This window comes from Cynocephalus volans, chromosome 7 (genome assembly GCF_027409185.1).
Source record: "Cynocephalus volans isolate mCynVol1 chromosome 7, mCynVol1.pri, whole genome shotgun sequence".
In the NCBI taxonomy this organism is placed as follows: Eukaryota; Metazoa; Chordata; class Mammalia; order Dermoptera; family Cynocephalidae; genus Cynocephalus; species Cynocephalus volans.
Window position 1 is genome coordinate 96,307,484 of NC_084466.1, and position 22,949 is coordinate 96,330,432.

The 22,949-nt window shown below is 34.8% G+C and overlaps 1 protein-coding gene across 1 annotated transcript; it reads left to right on the forward strand.

Moving 5' to 3' along the window:
* The first annotated feature begins 33 nt into the window (after positions 1-33).
* On the forward strand, positions 34-22,704 carry ECD (ecdysoneless cell cycle regulator). Its single transcript, XM_063102346.1, has 14 exons — positions 34-227; positions 1,592-1,809; positions 4,664-4,781; positions 7,426-7,513; positions 7,629-7,807; positions 8,766-8,958; positions 9,499-9,627; positions 11,526-11,654; positions 13,028-13,113; positions 18,941-19,047; positions 19,180-19,366; positions 20,336-20,403; positions 21,418-21,632; positions 22,371-22,704. Exons 2-14 carry the CDS (start codon positions 1,605-1,607, stop codon positions 22,599-22,601), a joined length of 1,935 nt encoding a protein of 644 aa, XP_062958416.1. The 5' UTR covers positions 34-227; positions 1,592-1,604; the 3' UTR covers positions 22,602-22,704.
* The last annotated feature ends 245 nt before the right edge of the window (positions 22,705-22,949 follow it).

The window sequence follows — 22,949 nt, forward strand, 5'->3', positions numbered from 1 at the left end:
CAAATACTCCCGCCGCCGCGCAGCAGTGACGACACCCAAGGTTCCGGGAACTGAGCGCGTTTCAGACTTTTCTCGCTGGGCTTCCGCTGGCCTCAGATCCCAGGAGGGCGTCCAGAACGAGCCTGGTCCAGGCCTTGGCGGCTAGTGGCAGCCCCCGAACAGCTCAATGAGAGGGGCGGCTGAGGAAAGGTGCCACAGCAGAGACACGCAGGAGAGGCCCTAGAACCGTAAGAGGAATTGACTTCATTTTGTCAGATGAAAGGAGGAAGACTAGGCTAAGTAGAGCGCTAGACCCCAAGTCAGGCCCCTGCTGCTTGGTCGCTTGTCTTTCTCTGCTCACGGTTTTCTCACTTGTACATTGTTTTAACCTGAGTGATCTCGAAGTCCCTGCCAGCTCTGACACTGTAAATTCTGCATAATGAGGTGTGCTTGGCGTGATGGGGCGGGAGGGTAGAATTTCTGTCTGTCCCTTTGGGTTCAAAGGCAAAATGATGATTTGGACAGACTGGTGAGTTAGTGTCTGAATGGAAGATTCAGGCACCTGATTAGTCCGTTAGAAAGCCGAGTAAGCGTAAGAATCAAATCACTGCGTTCCAGTGGCCCACCCAGTGCAGTGCCTTCCTTTGCCAAGCGTCACTTGTCAGCCGTAGTAAACTAGTACTGTTGTTTACAAGGAAAACCCTTAGAAAACAGAGAGATAGCTACCACCTCTTAGTATACTCCTTGAGACTTGAAAAAGGGACATATTTAGAACAAATAATTATAGGATCAAGAACCATGGGTAAATTCTTTTGGGGTGAGAGGATAGGACATGAATGTTTTGTAGTTTTGAATTTCCTTATGCCATACAATGTTCGTAAAAGGTAGAGATTTAAATTCTGCAGAGCAAGGGAGATTGCTCTTTAGAGGGTTTATACAAAATTTTAAAGCGGGGAGGGATTTTAAAGGTGGTAAAGTAACACTCTCATTCTACAATTAAGGGAAAAGCCCCAGAAAGAGAAAATCATGTGCCCAAAGTGACAACTAGTGACAGAACTGGGACTTTTGACAGTATTTAAACAGTAAATGTTAGTGCAGTATTTCTCGAAGTGTGTTACACACACCACTGCTAGTACAAGGGCAAACACTTAAAATTTTCTTCTTACATACCTATTAGTTAATTTGGAAATATGATACTGGATTTCCATTCACTGTATTGGATCAAGATTAACTTTTAATATAATTTTAAATATAAAGAACATAGTTTTAAATATAAAATGTCATTCAAAGAATTATGTATACAAATATGTATATATATACTTTTTTTTTTTTTTTTTTTTTGCTGTTGGCTGGTACAGGGATGAGACCCTGGACCTTGGTGATACCAGCACCACACTCTAACTAACTGAGCTAACTGGCCAGCCCTAAAAGAATAATATTAAATAAATTTTACTATCGGTTGTATATAGTGAAGGCAGAAACCATGATGATGGTGTGTGAATAACTGAATTTTGGAAAACAATTTTAATGGAGTCACTAGAAGAGTTCAGGGAATGGGATTTTGCTTCTACATTGTTCTATGTGCTTTATATTATGGAAACTTTAAATGTAGTTTTCAAAGAAGAATGGAAGAAAATAAGAAGCTTGCTACAGTAGAAGACACTGTGGAGTACTGCCTGTTCCTAATACCAGATGAATCAAGGGATCCAGAAAAACACAAAGAGATTCTTCAGATGTATATTGAGAGAATAATGACCCAGTTTGCATCTATGCTGGTCCCCTACATCTGGCAGAATCAGCCTTTCAATCTCAAATATAAGCCTGCAAAAGGTAAGGCTCTTTTATTTATTTTGATTAGTGTAAATTTCTATGTCATTTTGACAACAGAAATGTGTAATAGTTCATTCTTCATTCAGTGTTGTCAGGAAGAGATTTATATCCTAAACTTTTAAAATTAGTGATGCTTGCCTACATTCAGTTAAGCCCTTAAACTTACAAATTTTAAAAAAATTAATATTGATGAAAACTTTCTGGTAGTCATTATGTTAGGAACTAGCATATACTCAACATTATTAAACTCATGGCTATTCTTTTGAACTTTAATTACTTTACTATGCCACAGTGTATCTACCTATAGTAAACAGGTTCAAGTATCTAGCTTCCTTAATCACAGGTCCTTTTGCTGATACTCAGTATTCCTTATCTTGATGTTTAATATGCGGCCTTGTTTCACATAGTTGTTTTGGTGAGGACCTAAGAGTGGCTCTGCCTGGCTTATAAAGGGAAATAATTGGGATTTATGACCATTATTTGCCACTCAGAAGCATTTGGAGGTTCCTTTGCTGCTTCCCTGTGTTGTCGGTGCTTGAGATATGACTTTTGACAAAATACGGCACTCTGTCTTATTATTTTTTATAGCTTCATGAAAATGAATCATGGACAGGTGACCAAGGCTCTACTCACACAGTGACTTATGTGAGGTCTTGTTTGGAATTAAGAGCCTGGCATCTTATGATACCATCAATTTGGCTCTCACTTAAGTGCCTGTCTGTTATCTTTTGGCTTGCAATTGCTAAATGTTTTCTCTGTTAGTTTTATTGAATTCCTATTCACCGAAATACATGTGATATTTATTGGCAATAACACTGTCACATTAGCACAGCATATCCAAAACCAACCTCTTCTCTGTCCCTAGAAAACCATTTTTACCCTGTGTTTTCTCATCTCATTTAATGGCATTGCCATCCACCAAGTTATCCAAACTAGTTAGTAATTCAAAATTGTACTCAAAAACGAAATAAATAAGAATTAAAAAAAAAAAATTAAACAAAATCATACTCAACTCCTCACTTAACCATGTTTAGTCAGGAAGTAGATCCTGGTGTGATTACTTCTAATATATGAACCCTTCTCTGCATCTCTTTGGCTTCAGTGTAGGCCCTCTTCATCTGGAAAACTACAGTAGCCTCCTGACTTACCTCTCTGGTTCTGGTCTCTCCAGTTCTTCACACTGCTGCTGGTTACTCTTGTAAAACACAAATTTAATCATGTTACTCGCCTGCTTAACATCCTTCAACAGTTACCCATTGCTTCAAGATGAAGTTTAACTTGAAGTCTAATATCTAAGATAGATAAAAATAGATACTCTAATTAGAGCTTCTCTAGTTGAAGAAACTTGGGAGATCTGGGGTAGGTAAAAGAGTTGGGTTGGCTGCTCTCACCTGTTTTTTGCTATGGCAGCTCTTGGCACACTCTGCAGTGCAACTGCTTGACCTCCATTTTGTTAATATGGTATATTGCATAGATTGATTTTCATGTGTTGAACCATCCTTGTGTTCCAGGAACGAATCCCATTTGGTCATGGTGTATAATCTTTTTAATATGCTGTTGAATTCGGTTTACTAGTTTTTTGTTGAGGATTTCTGCATCAACATTTATCAGGGGTATTGGTCTGTAGTTTTTATTGTCTTTACCTGGCTTTGGTATTAGGGTAATGCTGACCTCACAGGATGAGTTTGGGAATGTTGCCTCTCCTCCATTTTTCTGGAAAACTTTGAGGAAGATTGGTGTTAAATTCTTTTTCAAATGTTTGGTAAAATTCTCCAAAGCCATGTGTTCCTGAGCTTTTCTTTGTTAGGAGATCTTTGATTACTAATTCAATCTCCTTATTAGTTATATATCTGTTAAGATTTTCTATTTCTTCATAATCCAGTTTGGAACGGTTGTAAGTTTTCAGGAATTTATGTATTCCTTCTAGGTTATCCAATTTCTTGGTATACAATCGTTCATAGTATTATGATCTTTTCTATTTCTGTGGCATAAGCTGTAATGTTCACTCTTTCATTTGTGATTTTAGTTATTTGAGTCTTCTCTCTTTTATTCTTAATCTAGTTAATAGTTTGTTGTTTTGTCTTTTCAAAAAAACCAACTCAGTTTTGTTTTTTTTTCTATTCTCTATTTCGTTTATCCCTGCTGTAATCTTTATTATTTCCTTCCTTCTGCTAGCTTTGGGTTTAGTTTATTCTTCTTTTTCTGCTTCCTTGAGGGATAAAGTTAGGTTACTGATTTGAGATCTTTCACAACAATAAACTTCTCTTTTAGCACTGCTTTCACTGAATCCCGTAAGTTTTGCTATGTTGTGTTTTCATTTTCATTTGCCTCAAGATGTTTTCTAATTTCCCTTGTGGTATCTTCTTTGACTCATTCATTATTTAAAAGTGTATTGTTTAATTTCCACATACTTGTGGATAGTGCACTTGTTTGAAAATTTTGCTCCATTCAGATCTACCTTCCTGATATTCCCAGAATACTGTACTATCTGTCATGCCTCTGTGCCTTTGCACATGCTGTTCTCTCTTTCTGGAAAGCCCACCTCTGATCATTCCTCCAGTGTAGCTCAGATATCACCTCCTTTATGCTCACACAGCCTGTAGTGCATACCTCTGTTTTAGAGTATATCACCTTGTTTTGAGATGGTTTGGTTGTCTGTCTCTTGTATCTTTAGACCCTGAGCTCCTCAAGAGTAGGCATCTTGTATCTTGTTCAGGATTGCAACCCCAGCTCCCAGTATTGTATTTGGAGCATAGCCAGTCAATGAATGTTTATTCAGTTGAATGATTACATGTATTTTTATTTGCATTGACCAATTTTTCTGGTTTTATGGTTGCTTTTCTCTTGTTTTTAGGAGGTGTTCCTGCTCATATGTTTGGCATGACAAAGTTTGGGGATAATATTGAGGATGAATGGTTTATTGTTTATGTAATAAAGCAGATTACAAAGGAATTTCCAGAATTAGTAGCAAGGTATTGTAGTTATTATAATTATTGTAAAGGAATTCTGTTATTGAAACTAAGTGACTACATTTTTATCCATTTAGTAATTTTTTTTCTTTGGTGGAAATTGTACAAATTTGGGACAGATTTAAAAAGTTACTGTGTTTTCTTCCTCTTATGACTTCCTTTTCTTGAGAAAGAATTAAAGTATTATTGTAGAGTTCAGCTTCCAAAAGATTTCAAACAAAACCTACTTATTTTAGGTTTTCTTTTTTTAATTCTAATTATGAAAGGATTATTACGCATGGTAAATAAAACTCAAATAGTACAAAAGTTTGTACTGCTCTGGCTTCCCAGAAGTAATCACCATGAAATTTCTTGTGGACCTTTGAAAAGAAAAAATTCCATTCATAGACACATATATATATTTCATGGATTTCTTTAATATGTATCCTACTACTAGATTATATTTGTATTTTTTGAGAAATTATACACAGAAGAAATTTAAAGAGAAATAAATGAACAATTATATAGGAAGCAAAGTAGGTAACACTGCATTCTATAATTCATTTTTTAAAAAAGGAATGGATAGTTCTCTGTAATTACCAAGTAAAGCCAACAGAGGGAGTTTCACCAACTTATATTTTGTCCTAGTTTTCCTAGTCAACCCCCCATTTCTGATCTTTTTCTACCTACCCAACCTCTTCCCCAGAAGAAAAAAAGAGAAGGGGGAAAAAAAAAGACCTTTGAAAGCTTTTTATTATTAAAATTTTAAACATACATAAAAGTAGAGAGAATGAATCTACATCTATCCATCATCCAGCTTCAACAATTACCAACTAATGGTCATTATTATTTCATCTGTACCCTTCCTCTTCTCCCCCATCACAAAGCAAAATTATTATTATTATTTATTTTATTTTTTTTTTTAAGATGACCAGTAAGGGGATCTTAACCCTTGACTTGGTGTTGTCAGCACCATGCTCACCTAGTGAGCTAACCCGCCATCCCTATATGGGGATCTGAACCTGTGGCCTTGGTGTTATCAGCACTGCACTCTCCTGAGTGAGCCACAGGCCAGTGCATAGCAAGATTATTTTAAAGCACATCTCCAATACTATGCCATTTGATTTTAAATACTTCAAGATGTCAATCTAAGAGATAAGAACTCTTATTTTTATTTTTTTAACATTTTTAATTTATTTTTTAATTGACAAAAATTGTATGTATTTACCATTTACAACCTGTTGTTTTGAAATATGTACACATTGAGGAATGGCTAAATTGAACTAATAACATATGTATTATTTCACATACTTTTTTTTTGTAGTGAAAACACTTAAAATCTACTCTTAGTGATTTTCAAGAATACAAGTACTCTGTTTTAACTATAATCACCACATTGTACAATAAGCAACTTTTATTTTAAACATTTACTATTAGCACACCTAAATATAATTAGCAATAGTATCTTAACAAATGGTAGGTCTTTAAATGAACAAACACAAAAATATTAGTTTATGTCTTTACAGAGATAGTAAGGAGAGTGCAATACCTTTTGTGTGCAGATTCTGATATTTATAAAATGACAGTTCATACTTACACACCAGCTCTATAAAGCTCTTTAAATCCTAGGCATCTACTGTCTTGTCAGTTTTTTTAAAAAAACTATTCAGAAAAGACAGAAGCACTTCCTTTATGTCCCTGCCAGATTAACCTTCCTGAGGTATAGCTCTAACCATTTTAATACCCTGATCTAAAACCTTTCTTTTTTTTTTTTTTCTATGAAACAAAGTACATTCTTGTTGATTCTGCTTTTTATGAAATGACTTTTTTTTTTGGCTGGCTGAGACAACAAAATGATATAATTGCTTTTCTGGTCTTGTTCTTTACTAGTTGTCATTCTCTGAATATTCACCTTAAGTTGCCACCTCCATTGTTTTGCTTCCGCTGTTTCCTCCCCAAAAACATCTCACCTTTCTCCCTAATCTACCTAGCCACTAAAGGTGAAAAAAGCTAGAATGGTATATAAAATACGCTACCTTTTGTGTAAAAAGGGAAAATAATATATATTCCTATTAGCTAGATTATGCATAAGCAAACTCTAGAAAGAGACACAAGAAATATCAGTGAGAGAGAAAAGAATTGGGCAGATAGGGCAAAAAGTAGGAGGGAGATTTCTTCATTTTGTAACTTTGTATATATATATATATATATATATATATATGTTTTTAAATTTAACTATGTGAATATATCACCTATTCAAAAATACAAGTAAAAAAATGATGCAAGGCAAGAAAAAAATTATCTTTCAAGGCCCAAATAATACCTCCTGCACAAAGGATTTCCTGATCTCAGCTGTATGTGACTTTTTTCTTCTTTTGAATCCCTAGAGTACTTTGTATATTTTCATATTTTTGTCCAATATTATTTATTTATGTACTTTTCTTATTTTCCCTCATCATTATCTCCCTTCAACTCCTCCTTAACCATCTTATAGTCTCCTTCAGTGCTTAATGGTAACTTAAATATTTTGTTTTCTTATAGCAAACTGCACATAATCCATACTTAAATATTTACTAACATGAAGGGAAAATGTGTTAGGATAAAAGTGTTTTGATTACTAACAAATATGTGCTTTTTGAATACAAAATTGGAATTTCTCTTGCATTAGGATTGAAGACAATGATGGTGAGTTCTTGTTAATAGAAGCTGCTGACTTTCTCCCTAAATGGTTGGATCCTGATAATAGTGCCAATAGGGTAAGTTTACCCAAGATTAGAAAATTTACAGAGAGGAAATCATGCTGCATTATTTTCATATGTACCTAGAGTTTGCCAGTGCTCACAATGAAAATTAAAATGTACCATTTTGCAGGTGTTTTTCCATAATGGGGAGTTGTGCATTATTCCTGCACCAAGGAAACATGGAACAGTATCCTGGTTACCCACCACACCCCCAACAATTCCACAAGCATTGAATATAATTTCAACACATCCAGAAGAAATTTTGGCTTCAGAATCTATACGAGCTGCTGTGAATAGGCGCATCAAAGGGTAAGAAAAATATCACTTTCATTGCTAGTTGAGGAAGTTTTTGGTTTAGTGAAGTTCAGGGCTTTCATTCAATGTAGAATATTTTTCACCTGGATTAATGCTAATTTTTATTTTGTCTGCATCACTCTTCATGAAATTGACTAAAAATTAAACATGGATTTTAAAATCAAGAAACAGATATATCTTTTAATTCCCATTCAATACTATAATCTAGTCCTAGTATTTTTGCAATTATTTATCTTAGGTATCATGGCTAAATATTATCTATATCCATGGATAAAAAATTTGAAAACTTTAAAAATTAAAACCTCATTGTGTAGTATATGCATGTATGGAAACAACACACTATACCCTACAAATATGTACAAGTAAATGTTAAAAAAAATAAATAAAAATTTTTAAAAAGAAAATATATAAAATAAAAATTAAAACCTAAGGGAGCACAGTGTGCTCAGGTTTCTTCTGTGGTTCTGTGACTATATATAAGATTCTTTGACCTATGTGGAACACTTTAGGCTTTAATCAAAAGAGAAGGCCTTAGCCTAATAACATATTAGTTCAGCCATTCAAATTTGAGTACCTATTAAATGTTTAGCACTATTCAGTTCTTAACAATATTAAAAACCTCTTTTATCTTTGTTTCAGCATACTTTGTAGCATTTTTTTAGAAGAATAAACTCTGATTTTATCCTTATTCCAAACTATAATAGGTTTTTTGTTTTTATTGAGCTACCATAATCCCTTTTCTTACCATTTTTTCCTGCTTTTTCTTTTCCCCTCTCTTCTTTTCTGCAGTCTGAAGTATACACAGTATCTTTATTTTCACCTCTCTTGTTACTTTCTACATCTCACTCTTTATGAACCAAGACAAGATAAGATGCTAAAGGGAAGTGAATGGTATAAGAATTCTAGATATTTACATATCATAAAATAAAAGTAATTATGTTACCTGTCACAGGTACCCAGAAAAAATTCAAGCCTCCCTTCATCGAGCACACTGCTTCCTTCCAGCTGGCATTGTAGCAGTGTTAAAGCAGCACCCCAGATTGGTCGCTGCAGCAGTCCAAGCATTTTACCTACGGGACCCCATTGACCTGCGAGCCTGTCGTGTTTTCAAGACGTTCTTGCCTGAAACACGAATAATGACGTTGGTAAGATATCTCTCTTGGTCATTTAGTTCCTGTCACTGGAAAGAGAGTTGAAATTTTAATTTTCTTCAGGAAAAATTGGAAATATTCTGTTTCCTCATAGCAAGTTAATAACACATTTTTTTCTTTCTTTTCTCCCACCCAGTGGAGGAAGTTTTCAAGAGACCTGACTCCCCACTTTAATATCTCAATGTTTCTTAGCTATTTTTGACCATAATTACTTCCTTCTTAACAATAAAGCATTTTATCTCTTCCAGAGAATTAAGAATTATTATCTTCTATCTCTCAAACTGCCATATAATATAACTAATAAGAATTCCACTATTGATAACTAACAAGTAGGCAGTGGGGTAAATTTTATGGCATGTAAGTTATATCTCAATAAAGCTATTAGTAAAAACAAGTAGGTAGTGAATAGGTTGGATATTCTTTGCACTTCATATGAATATGAAGCTCATAAATGGACTTATTGTTATATTTAACTATGAAATTTTAAATTGTAATTTCTGTAAAAGACTCATATATTTTGTGTCCCAATGCCAGGTCACTTTCACTAAATGTCTGTATGCACAATTGGTGCAACAAAGGTTTGTGCCAGACCGGCGGAGTGGATACAGGCTGCCCGCGCCATCTCATCCCCAGTACCGAGCACATGAATTGGGCATGAAGTTGGTAATGCTGAACCAGAAAGTTTTTATTTCTTGCTTAATGTAAAAGGACTTTTAACAGAATAATTAATGGTACAGCATAGGTAGTCTAGAAATATACCCTATTTATGTAAGGATGTAATAAAACGTAGCATTGCAAATCAGAAGGAAAAACTGGATTATTCAGTAAATGATGATTGGGGAACTGCAAAGCCATCTGAAAAATTAAAATTGATTGCCTCACACCTATACCAAAATAAATTTCCATTGGATCAAATATTTAAATGTAAAAATTGAAACCATAGTGTTTGAGAGAAAACACAGGAGAACTTTTTATAATCTGAATAGGGAACGCCTTTCTAAGCATGACTTGAAACCAGAAGCTATAAGAGAAAAAAATTGATAAATTTGATTTTGTAAAAATTAAGCATTTCCGCATGAGAAAGAAAAACCCTGTAAATAGAGTCTAAAGATATCAAACCTGGAGAAAGTATCATATTTGTAATCTAAATGAAAAAGAGCTGACTTTTCTAATATATAAAGCATTCCTGTAAGACAATATGAGAAAGATAATGCTAACCAATTAATTAAAAAATGTTCAGGGCTGGCCCATGGTTCACTTGGGAGAGTGTGGTGCTGATAACACCAAGGCCACAGGTTTCAGATTCCAATATAGAGATGGCTGGTTAGCTCAGCTGGGAGAGCGTGGTGCTGACAACACCAAGTCAAGGATTAAGATCCCCTTACTGGTCATCTTTAAAAAAAAAAAAAAGTTCAGAAACTGTGAACAGGTAGTGCACAGAAAAGGAAGTACAAATAACTTTTAACTTAAACTTGAAAAATGTTGGCCCTTACTCATAATAAAAGAAATGTAATTTAAAGCTACAAAATAATGTTTTTTGCCATTAGATTAGGAAGTATCAAAAAGTTTAATAATGTATACTGGGTTAGTGAGTACATATGGAGAAAAAGATATTCTCAAATATTGTTGATAGGAATATAAATTGATTCAGTCACTTAGGAGAACAATTTGGCAATATTCATCAACATTTAAAATGCACAAACCCTTTTGCTCAGCATTTTCACTTCTAGAAATTTATCTTCCAGGTATTTTACATGTGCCCAAAGATATACATACGTGCATCTTCATGACAGCATTGTTTACAGTAGCAAAAGATTGAAAACTACTTAAATGTCCATTAGTAGGGGAATAGTTAGATAAATTTGGTCTATTCATGAAGTGAGATGGATAAATTTGTATGTGTTCATATGAAATGACCTTTAAGGTATATGGTGAAGTCTAAAAAGCAAGGTACAGAATAGTGTGTATGTTGCCATTGAGTGACAAAAGGGGTGGAGTAGTAATGTGTACACAGACACACACATACCTGCTTGAGCATATAGATTACTTCTGAAAGGATATGAAAGAAGTTGGTAAAAGTCTCCTCGAGAGTGACCAGGAAGCTCCCTGTTTGAATTATTTTGCCATGTGCATCTATTACACTTTTTAATTAAAGGGCTTCTTGAAATGAAGTGATTCCTTCCCTTTACTATATCTGAGCATGGTAATTTATAATTTATTTAAAATTTCTGTTAGACAAGAAACCTTTTCATAATCAAATGAGAAGTAAGTTTAAATTTCTGGTTTTGTAATCAGCAAGAAAAAGAATCTCTTTGAAGAGAACAGGAATTTTTGTTTTGTATTATTTTCTTTCCCTTTATGATTTTTAGTATTCTATAGAGATTGAGAAACTTGGAAATAAATTCATATTATTTGTAAAACCCAAAAAGTCTTCTAAGTGTCCACATGCTCATGTGTCCAGTCACCTAGTTCTTCACTGTAGCTAAATGGGAAGAAAGTAACTTAAGATGATGCAGAAAATAAAAAGTAACTTAATAAAAAAATCTACCTATCTCATCTAGGCTCATGGATTTGAGATCTTGTGCTCCAAATGTAGCCCACATTTTTCTGACTCCAAGAAATCCCTTGTGACTACCTCACCGCTCTGGGCCAGCTTCTTTGAAAGTCTGAAAAAGAATGATTACTTTAAGGTAGGACTCATAATGTATTTTTTATAGCATACAATCCAGGGAAAATCAAGCCAGTGATCTGACGTCCAGTGGCCCATATTTAAATGTGTAGCATAATTACAGAAGCTAGAGTTAAAGGGGACCTTTCTAGCAAGTTCAGTGGTACTCAGAGTCTTGGAAGGTGGTAATAAGGGGATGTCTATGGTGGTTATGAGGGGATGTTCGGTATTAGAGAAAAACTAATACTATTTGTGTTAAGTGATAAAAGTTGTTATTTATATCACATGAAACTGCAAAAATTGATAAAGCAGACATGAAGACACCAGATAGAAAAATTTGCAAAGAGGTAGATAAAAAATTACAAAAAATGACTAGTGAATTTCTCTTAAAATATTCAACTTCACAAGTAGTAAAGATATAAACATGAATACAATAGTGAAGCCTATTTTTCATGTATATAAAAAAGAATATGAAGGGCTGGCTGGTTAGCTTAGCTGGTTAGAGAGTGGTGCTGTAACTCCAAGGTCAAGGGTTCAGATCCCCTTACTGGACAGCTGCCAAAAAATGAGCAAAAAAGAATATGAGTGATATTCAGTGCTATTGAGAGTATGGTAAGATTAATATTCCTATATACATGGCGGTAACATTGTAAGTTGGTAGAGCCTTAGTTGGAAAGTAACGTGGTAGTGTGTTCCAAGAACTATAGAAAGGTTCAAACCCAGAATCTTCACTTTGAATAATCTTTTTTAAGGAAACATCCAAGAAGTAGAAAAGTTCATAAGAATATGATGATTATAAAGACTGTGTAGCAATATGATAAAATACTTATGACAGTATAGTATATTTTTAAAGAACATAAAATATTCAGAGTGAATACCACTATAAATGTGCATATAGAAAACAGAAATGATAGTTATGGTGGGATTATGTTACTTTTGGTTCCATTTGGCAAACTTTCTGTACTTTGTTTTATAAATTAATTACTAGTTAATCAGTTATATCTTAATCAGTAATTAAATAATAGAAAATGGTAGAAAACCTTCCAAATTGGAAAGAGGCCCTTAATGGTGAAAAGGACTAGGAACCACTAATCTAGCCTAGTCGCCTTATTTGAAGAAACTAGAAGGCTGGCTGGTTAGCTCAGTTAGAGCACAGCCTTGTAACACCAAGGTCAAGAGTTTGAATCCCTGTACTAGCCAGCCACAAAAAAAAGATTCCTTGAAGAAACTGGAGACCAAACAGTACATTAATGACAAAACGGGAACTAGGAATAAGTCTCATGATTCCTGAGCAATACATTATGTCATATACTGCCTCCTTGAAAGTTGTTGGTGAACTGGTTATTTTAATGACACCATGTAAGTAATGTTCTAATAAACCATTATTTTTTTAAGGGATTACTAGAAGGTTCTGCTCAGTACCAGGAAAGGCTAGAAATGGCAAAAAACTACTTCCAACTCTCAGTAAACCAATCAGAAAGGTGAGTTATATATAGTTAAGACTCCTACTGCAAAGTAATATGGATTGGTGGTTGGGTAGTTCTTTTTAAATAATAAAGTTTGTTTCTTACTCTTATAAAACAAATATATTCATTCTTTATAGCAAATACAGAAAGATGTGAGATGGAAAAAATTTATACCAGAGAACTGACCACTATTATCATTTTGATTTATTACATTCCAGGGCTTTTTTTCCAGTTGATTTTTTTTTTTATAATTACAGAAATTTTTTATCCTATACATAGTTTTTACTCATGATGAGCTGACATTTTTCCAGTGCATTACAAACTGTTTATAACATAATTTTAAATAGCTTCACAACATTTTAGCAAATGCATGTACCATAGTTACTCAACTATTTTTGCCATTGGGAAAAAAATTGCAAGTAGCTTAAATGTCCAACATTTTAATTAATGTTGCCGAAGAGACTCCCATTCCCCACACCAGGATAATTTTAAACAGTTTAAAACCAAACTCACATCTCCCTCCAGACCTGTTCTTGAATTCCTAATGTTTGGGTTCTATTTTTTTAATAACTGAGTTAATATCATAGATTTTTTCCCAATGTCTTTTAGTAGAACCACAATCCTCCTCATTACCTAGATTCCCTGGTTCTTCTTGGATCCAGTCCATAGATCCTATTTATAATTATCTTGTGTCTTGCATTCTACTTTCTTACTGCTCTGCTACTCTAATTACTTATTCCCAGAACTATGGCAATACTTAAACTTGTTTTCCAACCTCTAGTGACACTTCTCTTCCAATTCAGCCATTCGAGCCTGGATAATCTGCTTAAAATATATCTCTAATCATGCCACTCCCCTTAGAGATTATAATAGTGAAAAATTACAACCAACCAAAGTATCCATCAATACTGGATAAATAAATTGCAGTGTATTTAAATGATGGACTACTGTCCAGTATTTAACCAGAGATTATCTAAATATATGTATATCTAATTCATGATTTCTCAACCTCAGTGATGTTTTAGACCAGATAATTCTTTGTTGTGGGAGACTGGCTTGTACATTGTAGATGTTCAACAGTAACCCTGGCCTCTATCCAGTAAATGCCAGTAGCACACACTGCCCACCCACCACCACCACCACTTGTGACAACCAGAAATGTCTCCAGACATTGCCAGATGTCCTCTGGGGGACAAAATTGTCCCCATTTGAGAACAACTGATCTAAATGAATAGTTTTTTAAAGCATGATGGTGGGTTAAAAAAAAGCAATTTGTAATTATGTACATTATGGATGCTATACATAAAATTTAAAAAATACACAAAATACTATATATTATTTATAGATACATATATGTTCCTTTATTGGACAAATATATATTGATTGCCTTCTACATGCCAGACCCCACTCCAGGTGCTGGTGGGATACAACAAGTGAACCCAAAGTGTCCCTGCCCTTATGGAGCTTACATGTGAGTGTAGGAGAAAGGCAGTAAACAGTTATATGATGTTAGATGGTGATAAGTACTTTGAAGAAAAAGCAGTATATGGGAAGAAAGAGGTAGAGGCTGCCCTTCTAGATAGGTTGGTCAAGGAGGGATTTTCTAAGGAGGTTTTCTTCAAGAAGAGACCTGGATGAACTTAAGGAGTGAGGCATTCAGGTATTTGGGGGAATAACATTCCAGATAAAGTAAACAAACTGCAAATGCAACGTAGAAATACACACACACACACACACACACACACACACACACACACACACACACACAATAACATTCCAGATAAAGTAAACAAACTGCAAATGCAACGTAGAAATACACACACACACACACACACACACACACACACACACACACACACACACACACACACACACACACACACACACACACACACACACACACACACACACACACAGAAGCCCCAAAGGATACTTGTGAGAGCTGTCACCTCTGGCCAGCAGGGGAATGGATTGGCATGGGTACAGTAGTCATAAGGAAACATTAGCTTTATCTACAATATTTTTTAAAGAAGTACATGCATATATTACTATTTTAATTTTTTTATATTAAACGTAAAATGTAATCACATATTCAGACTGGAAGTAAATACAACAGTATTATAATTCTGGGTTGTGGAGGCTGGCCAGTTAGCTCATTTGGTTAGAGCAGGGTGTTGTTACACTAAGGTCAAGGGTTCCGATCCCCATACCAGCCAGCTACCAAAAAAAAAAAAAAGTTCTGTGTGGTTGAGATACGGATATTTGTTATATTATTTTTTGGATCTGTCTGTATTATTTGCGTATCTTAAAATGAAAATTAAAAATAATAAGCCATCAGTGATCACCGATATCTTATTTCTTTGAGTCCAAACTTCTTAGTCAGTTCAGGCTCACTGTGCCATCATCCTAGTCTGTCCATACTTAAGCCTTCCCTACTTAAAGCCAATTGGATGCCATTTGCTCCCTGAACGTGTTCCTCACTTCCCTGCCTCTAAACATGTGCTTATTTTTCTCCTTCCCTGAAATTTCTCTACCCCATATTACCTGTCAAAATCTTCTTCCTTCCATAAAACTAATTCTAAAACTATAAAACACTGATGAAAGAAATTGAAAACAAATAAATGGAAAGATATCCAAGGTTCATGGATTGGAACATACTGTTAAGATGTCCATGCTACCCAAAGCAATCTACAGATTCAATGTAATCCATATCAAAATTCCAATGACATTTTTTCACAGAAATAGAAATAGTCCTAAAATTCATATGGAACCACAGAAGACTCCAGAAACAATCTTGCACAAAAAGAACAAAGCTAGAGGCATCACACTACCTGATTTCAAAATATACCACAAAGTTATAGTAATCAAACCATCATGATACTGGCATAAAAAGAGACACATAGACCAATGGAACAGAATAGAGAGCCCAGAAATAAATCCACACATTTACAGTCAATTGGTTTTCTACAGAATTGCCAAAAATACACAATGGGGAAAGGACAGTCTCTTCAATAATGGTGTTGGGGCAACTAGATATCCACATGCAGAAGAATGAAATGAGACCCTTATCTTATACCATATACAAAAATTAACTGAATGATTAAAGACTTAAACATAAGGCCTGAAACTATAAAACTACTAGAAGAAAACAGGAAAAACTCTATGACATTGGTCTGATGATATTTTGGCAATGATATTTTGGATATGACTACAAAAGCACAGACAACAAAAGCAAAAATAGATGAATGTGACACATCAAACTAAAAAGCTCTGCACAGTAAAGGAAGTAATCAACAGAATGAAAAGATGACTTATGGAATGGGAGAAAATATTTGCAAACCACATGTCTGATAAGGGGTTAATATCCAAAATATATAACGACCTCAAATAATTCAATAGCAAGAAAACAACCTGATTAAAAAATGGAGAAGGACCTGAGCAGACATTTCTCAAAGGAAGACATACAAATTGCCAATAGGGATATGAGAAAATGCTCAACATTACTAATCAAGGAGATACAAATTAAAACCACAATGAGATGTCAACTCACACCTGTTCGAATGGCTGTTATCAAAAAGACAAAAGATAAGTGTTGGTAACGGTGTGAAGAAAAGGAAACCCTTGTACGCTGTTGGTGGCAGTGTAAGCTAGTACAGCCATTATGGAAGACAGTATAGAGTTTCCTCAAAAAATTTAAAATAGAATTACCATATGATTCAGCAGTTTCACTACTGGATATACAGCCAAAGGAAATGAAATCGGTATGTTGAAGAGATACCTGCACTTCCATGTTCATTGCAGCATTATTCACATGAGCCAAGATTTGGAATCAACCTGTGTCCATTAGCAGATGATTGGATAAACACAATGGAATCTATTAGGCCTTTAAAAAGAAGTCAGAACTGACATCTGTGACAAAATGGATGAATCTGGAAGACATTATGCTAAGTGAAATAAGCTGTGTACAGAAAGACAAATACTGCATGATCTCACTTACAGATGGGTGGAACCTAAACAAGTTGAACTCACAGAGGGAGAGTAGAATGGGGGTTACCAGTGGCTGGGAGTGGGGGGTCGGGGCGGAAGAGGATGTTGATCAGAGCGTACAAAATTTCACTTAGACAGGAGCAGTAAGTCCAAGAGATCTATTGTACAAAGTGGTGACTGTAGTTAATAATAAATTGCATTCTGGAAGATTGCTGAGAAAGTGGATTTTAAGTGTTCTTACCACAAAAATGATAAATACATGAAGTAATGCATATGTTAATTAGCTCAATTTAGCCATTCCTCAGTGTATATATATTTCAAAACAGTATGCTATATGTGATAAATATAAACAATTTTTATTTGCCAATTAAAAATAAAACTGGAGGGAAAATGAATATGCAGAAATATCCAAAAATGGAATCATACTAAACAATTTTCATCAATTTTTTTACTTAGTATGACTTAAAAGCTTTCTAAGTATGTACAAAAGAGATTTGCTGAGCATGTTGGTGGTATAGTGATGAGCATAGCTGCCTTCCAAAATAGATTTGCTGCATTAAAAAATATGTAGGGGACTGGCCAGTTAGCTCAGTCAGTTTGAATGCACTGTTGGTAACACCAAGGTCCAGGGTTTGGATCGCCATACCAGCCATCCGCTAAAAAACAAAAAAATACATATATATGTGTGTGAATATTTGTTTTGAATTTGTTGATATAACAATATTGCAGTAAACATCCTTATGTATTTTCCTCACGCAGTAAATCATCCTCATGCTTTCAGACTTAAATACTTCCTCCTGAAGTCTTCCCTTATCTATTTTTTTTTTTTGGCAGCTGGCCGGTGCAGGGCTAGAACCCTGGACTTTGGTGTTATCAGCACCACATTCTAACCAATTGAGCTGACCGGCCAGCCCCATTATCTTTTCTTATTAATTTCTCTGCCCCCATCTCAATTAAAGTACTAATTACCTTCTGCTGTGACTCTCCTTAGCATTTGACATTCCTGAATGACTTTATATTTTACCTTTTATTATGATTATTTGTGTATCTGTTTTCTCTCTCCTGGTAATGTTTATGTAAAATGGAGCAGGGACACTTTTCTCACCCACATGATTTTGCAAGGTATGTAAATATTTATTAAATTAATGCAAGTCCTTTATACAACTTGATTTGCTCCACTCTAAATGGTTCAGACAGAGTTCTATCAATTTATGTAGAAGTCATGCCACCGTCATAGAATCACTCACTCATCATGTAAATAATCTCTGTGAATATTTCCTCATCAGCTTATAGTAGGAGGAACACAAAATAGTATCAGGAGATTTGATATCAAGCCTTTTCTCTGTCCAACTAAACGCCATTGCAAAAGGAAAAGGAACTTCTCTAGGCTCTGGTTTTCACATCTGTAATTACCTCTTCAGAATAGTAATTATAGGAACAAACAAGAAAATGTATTTAAAGTGCTAGCATAGCATATAAAACATGCCAGATTAATTTTAATTCATATTTTCCTTCCGGGCCTTCTTTTCTTTATATATAAAATATATATAAATTGAAAGGGTTATTCTAGATCAGTGTTCCATGGAGCTTGCCGCAGAGCCAAAGTGGAAGTCATAATGGGTAGGTTTCTGAGCCTCCAGCCTCCACTTTAATCAAAGCTGTTTTTCTTTGAGCTCTTAAATACTTAAGAATTCCTTGTAAAATTTTATTTGAAAAAAAGGGGTCTGCAACCTAAAAAAAAAATGTTTAAAAACAAATTAGACTAGCTAATCCCTTTCAGCTTCAAAATACTGTGTTTTTATGATTAGTATTCTAGGCCCTCATAAAAAAATACTCATGTCTTTTTTTTTTATAGTTCTCTTGCTATGATCCCAGGTGAAGAAATCTTAACCTTATTAGAGACAACACCATTTGATATAGAAGAGCTTAAGAAAGAAGAAGCTAATCTTCCCCCAGAGGATGGTAAGTGAAAGACCAGGATAGAGGGAAGGGTTAGGAAGGATTAAAACATTCCACAAAGACTCACAGGGTCGTTTCTTGAGAGTACCTCTCATGTGACTGTAGAATACCATTATTTGCTTTCTTCTTTTTCAGATGACCAGTGGTTAGATCTCTCACCAGACCAGCTGGACCAGCTGCTGCAGGAAGCTGCTGGCAAAAAAGAATCAGAGCCCATTTCCAAAGAAAAGGAGGAGCAGAACTATGACTTAACTCAAGTCTCAGAGAGCATGAAAGCATTCATATCCAAAGTGTCAACCCACAAGGGGGCAGAGCTGCCTCGGTAATTTGTGTTAACATATAAATTTCTAAATAGTTATAACCCAAACATCAAAGTCAACCAGTCATTGCCATTTCTACTTTTTTTTTTTTTGAGTAAATTATGTGTACTGCTTTGTTTTTCTCTTTTGTGCCTAGTAGGGTGATACCTATTTATCTGACATCAGATTTCTAATAGCCTTATCCTTTGTAATCCTTAAAGTAAGCCAGGAAGACCACTCAACAGATCTGAAAGCCACCATCTAGAACCATGCAGAGAAACCATGTACTTCACTCTTTAGATTTTTTTACTCAGAGCCTAATGAGTCTTAACATCTAGCTCTTAACAAGCTCAGACTTCTGATCTCCCACCCCACAATCAGATTAGAAACTACAAACTCAAAATAAGGGGATGAAGAGATTCATCAGAGGCAGAAATAATAGAAGAAATGTGAAATTACATTTGGCAAATAACAGGAAAAAAGATAGAAGAATTGTTACTTGCACAGAAAATATATCTTTATTCGTGTTTATGCTCTTAGGCCTCATGAAAAGATTAAAATTTATGTTCAGTATTCTCTCTTTAAGAAAGCAGACGTAAGGAAAGGTATGTTCTTTTTTATTTTTTAAGCTTTGGTTCTTAAGGGAATAGGCTTTATTTAAATTAAATCAGATTAATAACTTCTTTGGCCAATGCTAGATATATCCTGTTGGGAGGGTAGAAAGTGGGTAGGTTGTCCCTCAATTAGCATAAGTTAAATGTGTATAAACAAGGTGCAATTTTCACTTTTCTTTCATCAGACTTTCCCGTTTCTGTTGCCCTGCAAGGCCAGTAAACACAAGGATTTTTAAATTTTAAACTAAAATTTTCCTTGCTGTGCCTCTTTTGAGATTATATCCTTGGTAGTTTTCCTAAGAATGGCACCACTTTAGAAAAAGTTTCAGACAGTTGTATTCAAGATAAATCAATTGTCTTTTTCCTTTAATGTTGCAGAGAACCTTCTGAGGCTCCAATCACTTTTGATGCAGATTCTTTTCTTAATTATTTTGATAAGATTTTAGGTAAGTTACAGTGTGATGTGTCCTTTCATTTTGAAACTGCATAGAATGGCTGTTGCTAGAGCATTAAAACATTAGATATCACAGAAGTCAAAATATTTGCTTTTTCTTCATGGTTTTGAGTTGCTTTCAGCCATGAATTACTGTACTATTAAATAATTTTGTAGAGATTTCCTAGCTCAGAGCTTGACAGAATAACTGCTCATTAAATATTTGTTCAATGAGTGAATGTTCTGTATTTAGATAAGGTTTTACCTTGGCTCCCATATGATATTGTTTTTTCTCTTTTAGACTTATTACACTTACAAATCAATAGGAAAAAGACAAATAGTCCAGTAAAAAAATCATTATGTATATATGTTGTGTATTTAGATAAGGGTTTACCTTGGCTCCCATATGATATTGTTTTTTCTCTTTTAGACTTATTATATTTACAAATCAATAGGAAAAAGACAAATAGTCCAATAAAAAATCATGTGTATATATGTGTAGAACTGCATAGATAAAGGTCTGGATATCTACCAATCTCTCAAAAGATGCTCACCTTTGGAGAGAAAGTGAGATATGAGACAATACTTCTGTATGGCTTGAATGTTTACATCAAAATATATTCATGTATTATGTAGGTTTTTAATTCAGTTTAGTTTTTCTTTTTCTCTTTTTTTTGCGGGGGAGGTGGCTGGTTGGTACAGCGATTGAACCCTGGACCTTGGTGTTATCAGCACAACACTGTAACCAACTAAACTAACCAACCAGCCCTGGTTTTTAATTTTTTATTTAAAAAATTAAATTAATCAAAGTCATTTGTTTTTTTAAAACAAAATCTTTTGACTCAAGCTGTGTACTTTTCTGCAAATATCTGCCAGCATTACCATTTGTGGAAAGGATTTTTGTGAAGTAGTTTGTATACATATATTAGTCCTTTTCTATGGGTAACATTCTAATTATTTTGAGATATGTAATCATTCAAGAAAAAAAATTTACCAAGTGTCTCTTTCTGTGTTGGGGTCTGTGTAGGGCCAAGGCCTCATGAGTCAGATTCCGATGATCTGGATGAGGAAGACTTTGAATGTTTAGACAGTGATGATGATTTGGACCTTGAAACACAGGAGCCTGGCGAAGAGGCTTCTCTTAAGGGAACTCTTGACAATCTCAAGTCATACATGGCCCAGATGGACCAGGAACTGGCACACACCAGCATTGGCAAAAGCTTCACTACCTGGAAGCAAGTGGTATGTGTGTTTTTAAGCTCTTTCCCTTTCTGAGTCTATTATGTAGACTTACCGTTTTTATCTTACCATATTTTATCTTACCGTTTCTTTTTTTTTTTTCTTTTTTTGATTTACGAGATTTGAAATAATAATGCTAATTGTTTCCTAACTCAGGTAGGATGAAGGATTATAAATTTTATTTTCTGAAACATAAGCTTAATTATATACTAATTTTATGTTATCTATCAGGATTTAAAATAAAAAGTCATGTAATGTCCTTAAATTAGTATGAGGTTGCACACTACTACTAATAGCTTAGGTGAATTTTTTAATAAGAAGGAGGATCTTAAATATACAAATAACTTTAAAGTCTTAATAGTTTGTTTTGGAGGGCCGAGCCAGTGGCGCACTCGGGAGAGTGCAGCACTGGGAGCGCGGTGATGCTCCCGCCACGGGTTCGGATCCTATATAGGAATGGCCGGTGCACTCACTGGCTGAGTGCCGGTCACGAAAAAGACAAAAAAAAAAAAAAAAAATAGAAAGTAGTATGTTATAATCTTTAGAACCAAGTTTTAGTTATGTGTGTTAAATCAAATAAATTATTAGACTTGACTTTCACTTTGTATCACAAAGGATAAGAAATTTCCTTTTTAATTCGGAATTAAAATTTACAATATTGCTTAGTTAGCTTTTTATTGTAACTACCATCCAACCTAATGGTATATTATCTCATGATTTTCTTTTCCCTCCATGAATAAGGAACCTCTATCCCAGACTACCAATAACAATTCAGATGAGGAAGATTCTGGTGCAGGAGACTCTATTATGGCAGCAGTGGATGTGGACCTGAACCTGGTTTCAAATATATTGGAATCTTACAGCTCTCAAGCTGGACTGGCAGGACCTGCTTCTAACCTTTTGCAAAGCATGGGAGTGCAGCTGCCTGACAACACTGATCACAGACCCACAAGCAAGCCAACGAAAGATTAACCAGCACACCTTCCTTCTCTTTTTTCATTTTAAATAAATATTGAGCCTGATTTTGTTCATTTCTAGTTTAAATTGCTTGTTTAGTAAAAATGTTTCTTCATTACTAGTTTCACAGGTTGATTTCTTTCCCATGAGCCCCAAATGTTGACCTCTCTGCACAAGTCTCTGTGATCTCAACTCTGAGGTTCATACAAGGTTTTGAAGTCAGCAGGATAGAATCCAAGCCTCTGGACAGCCTCAGAGATGAGATTTACACACTCCATGTTAAGAACATACTCTGCCACAATATACTCTCGGTATAATTATGAATATTTAATTTACCCTTTACATGTATTCAGCCTAAGGTCA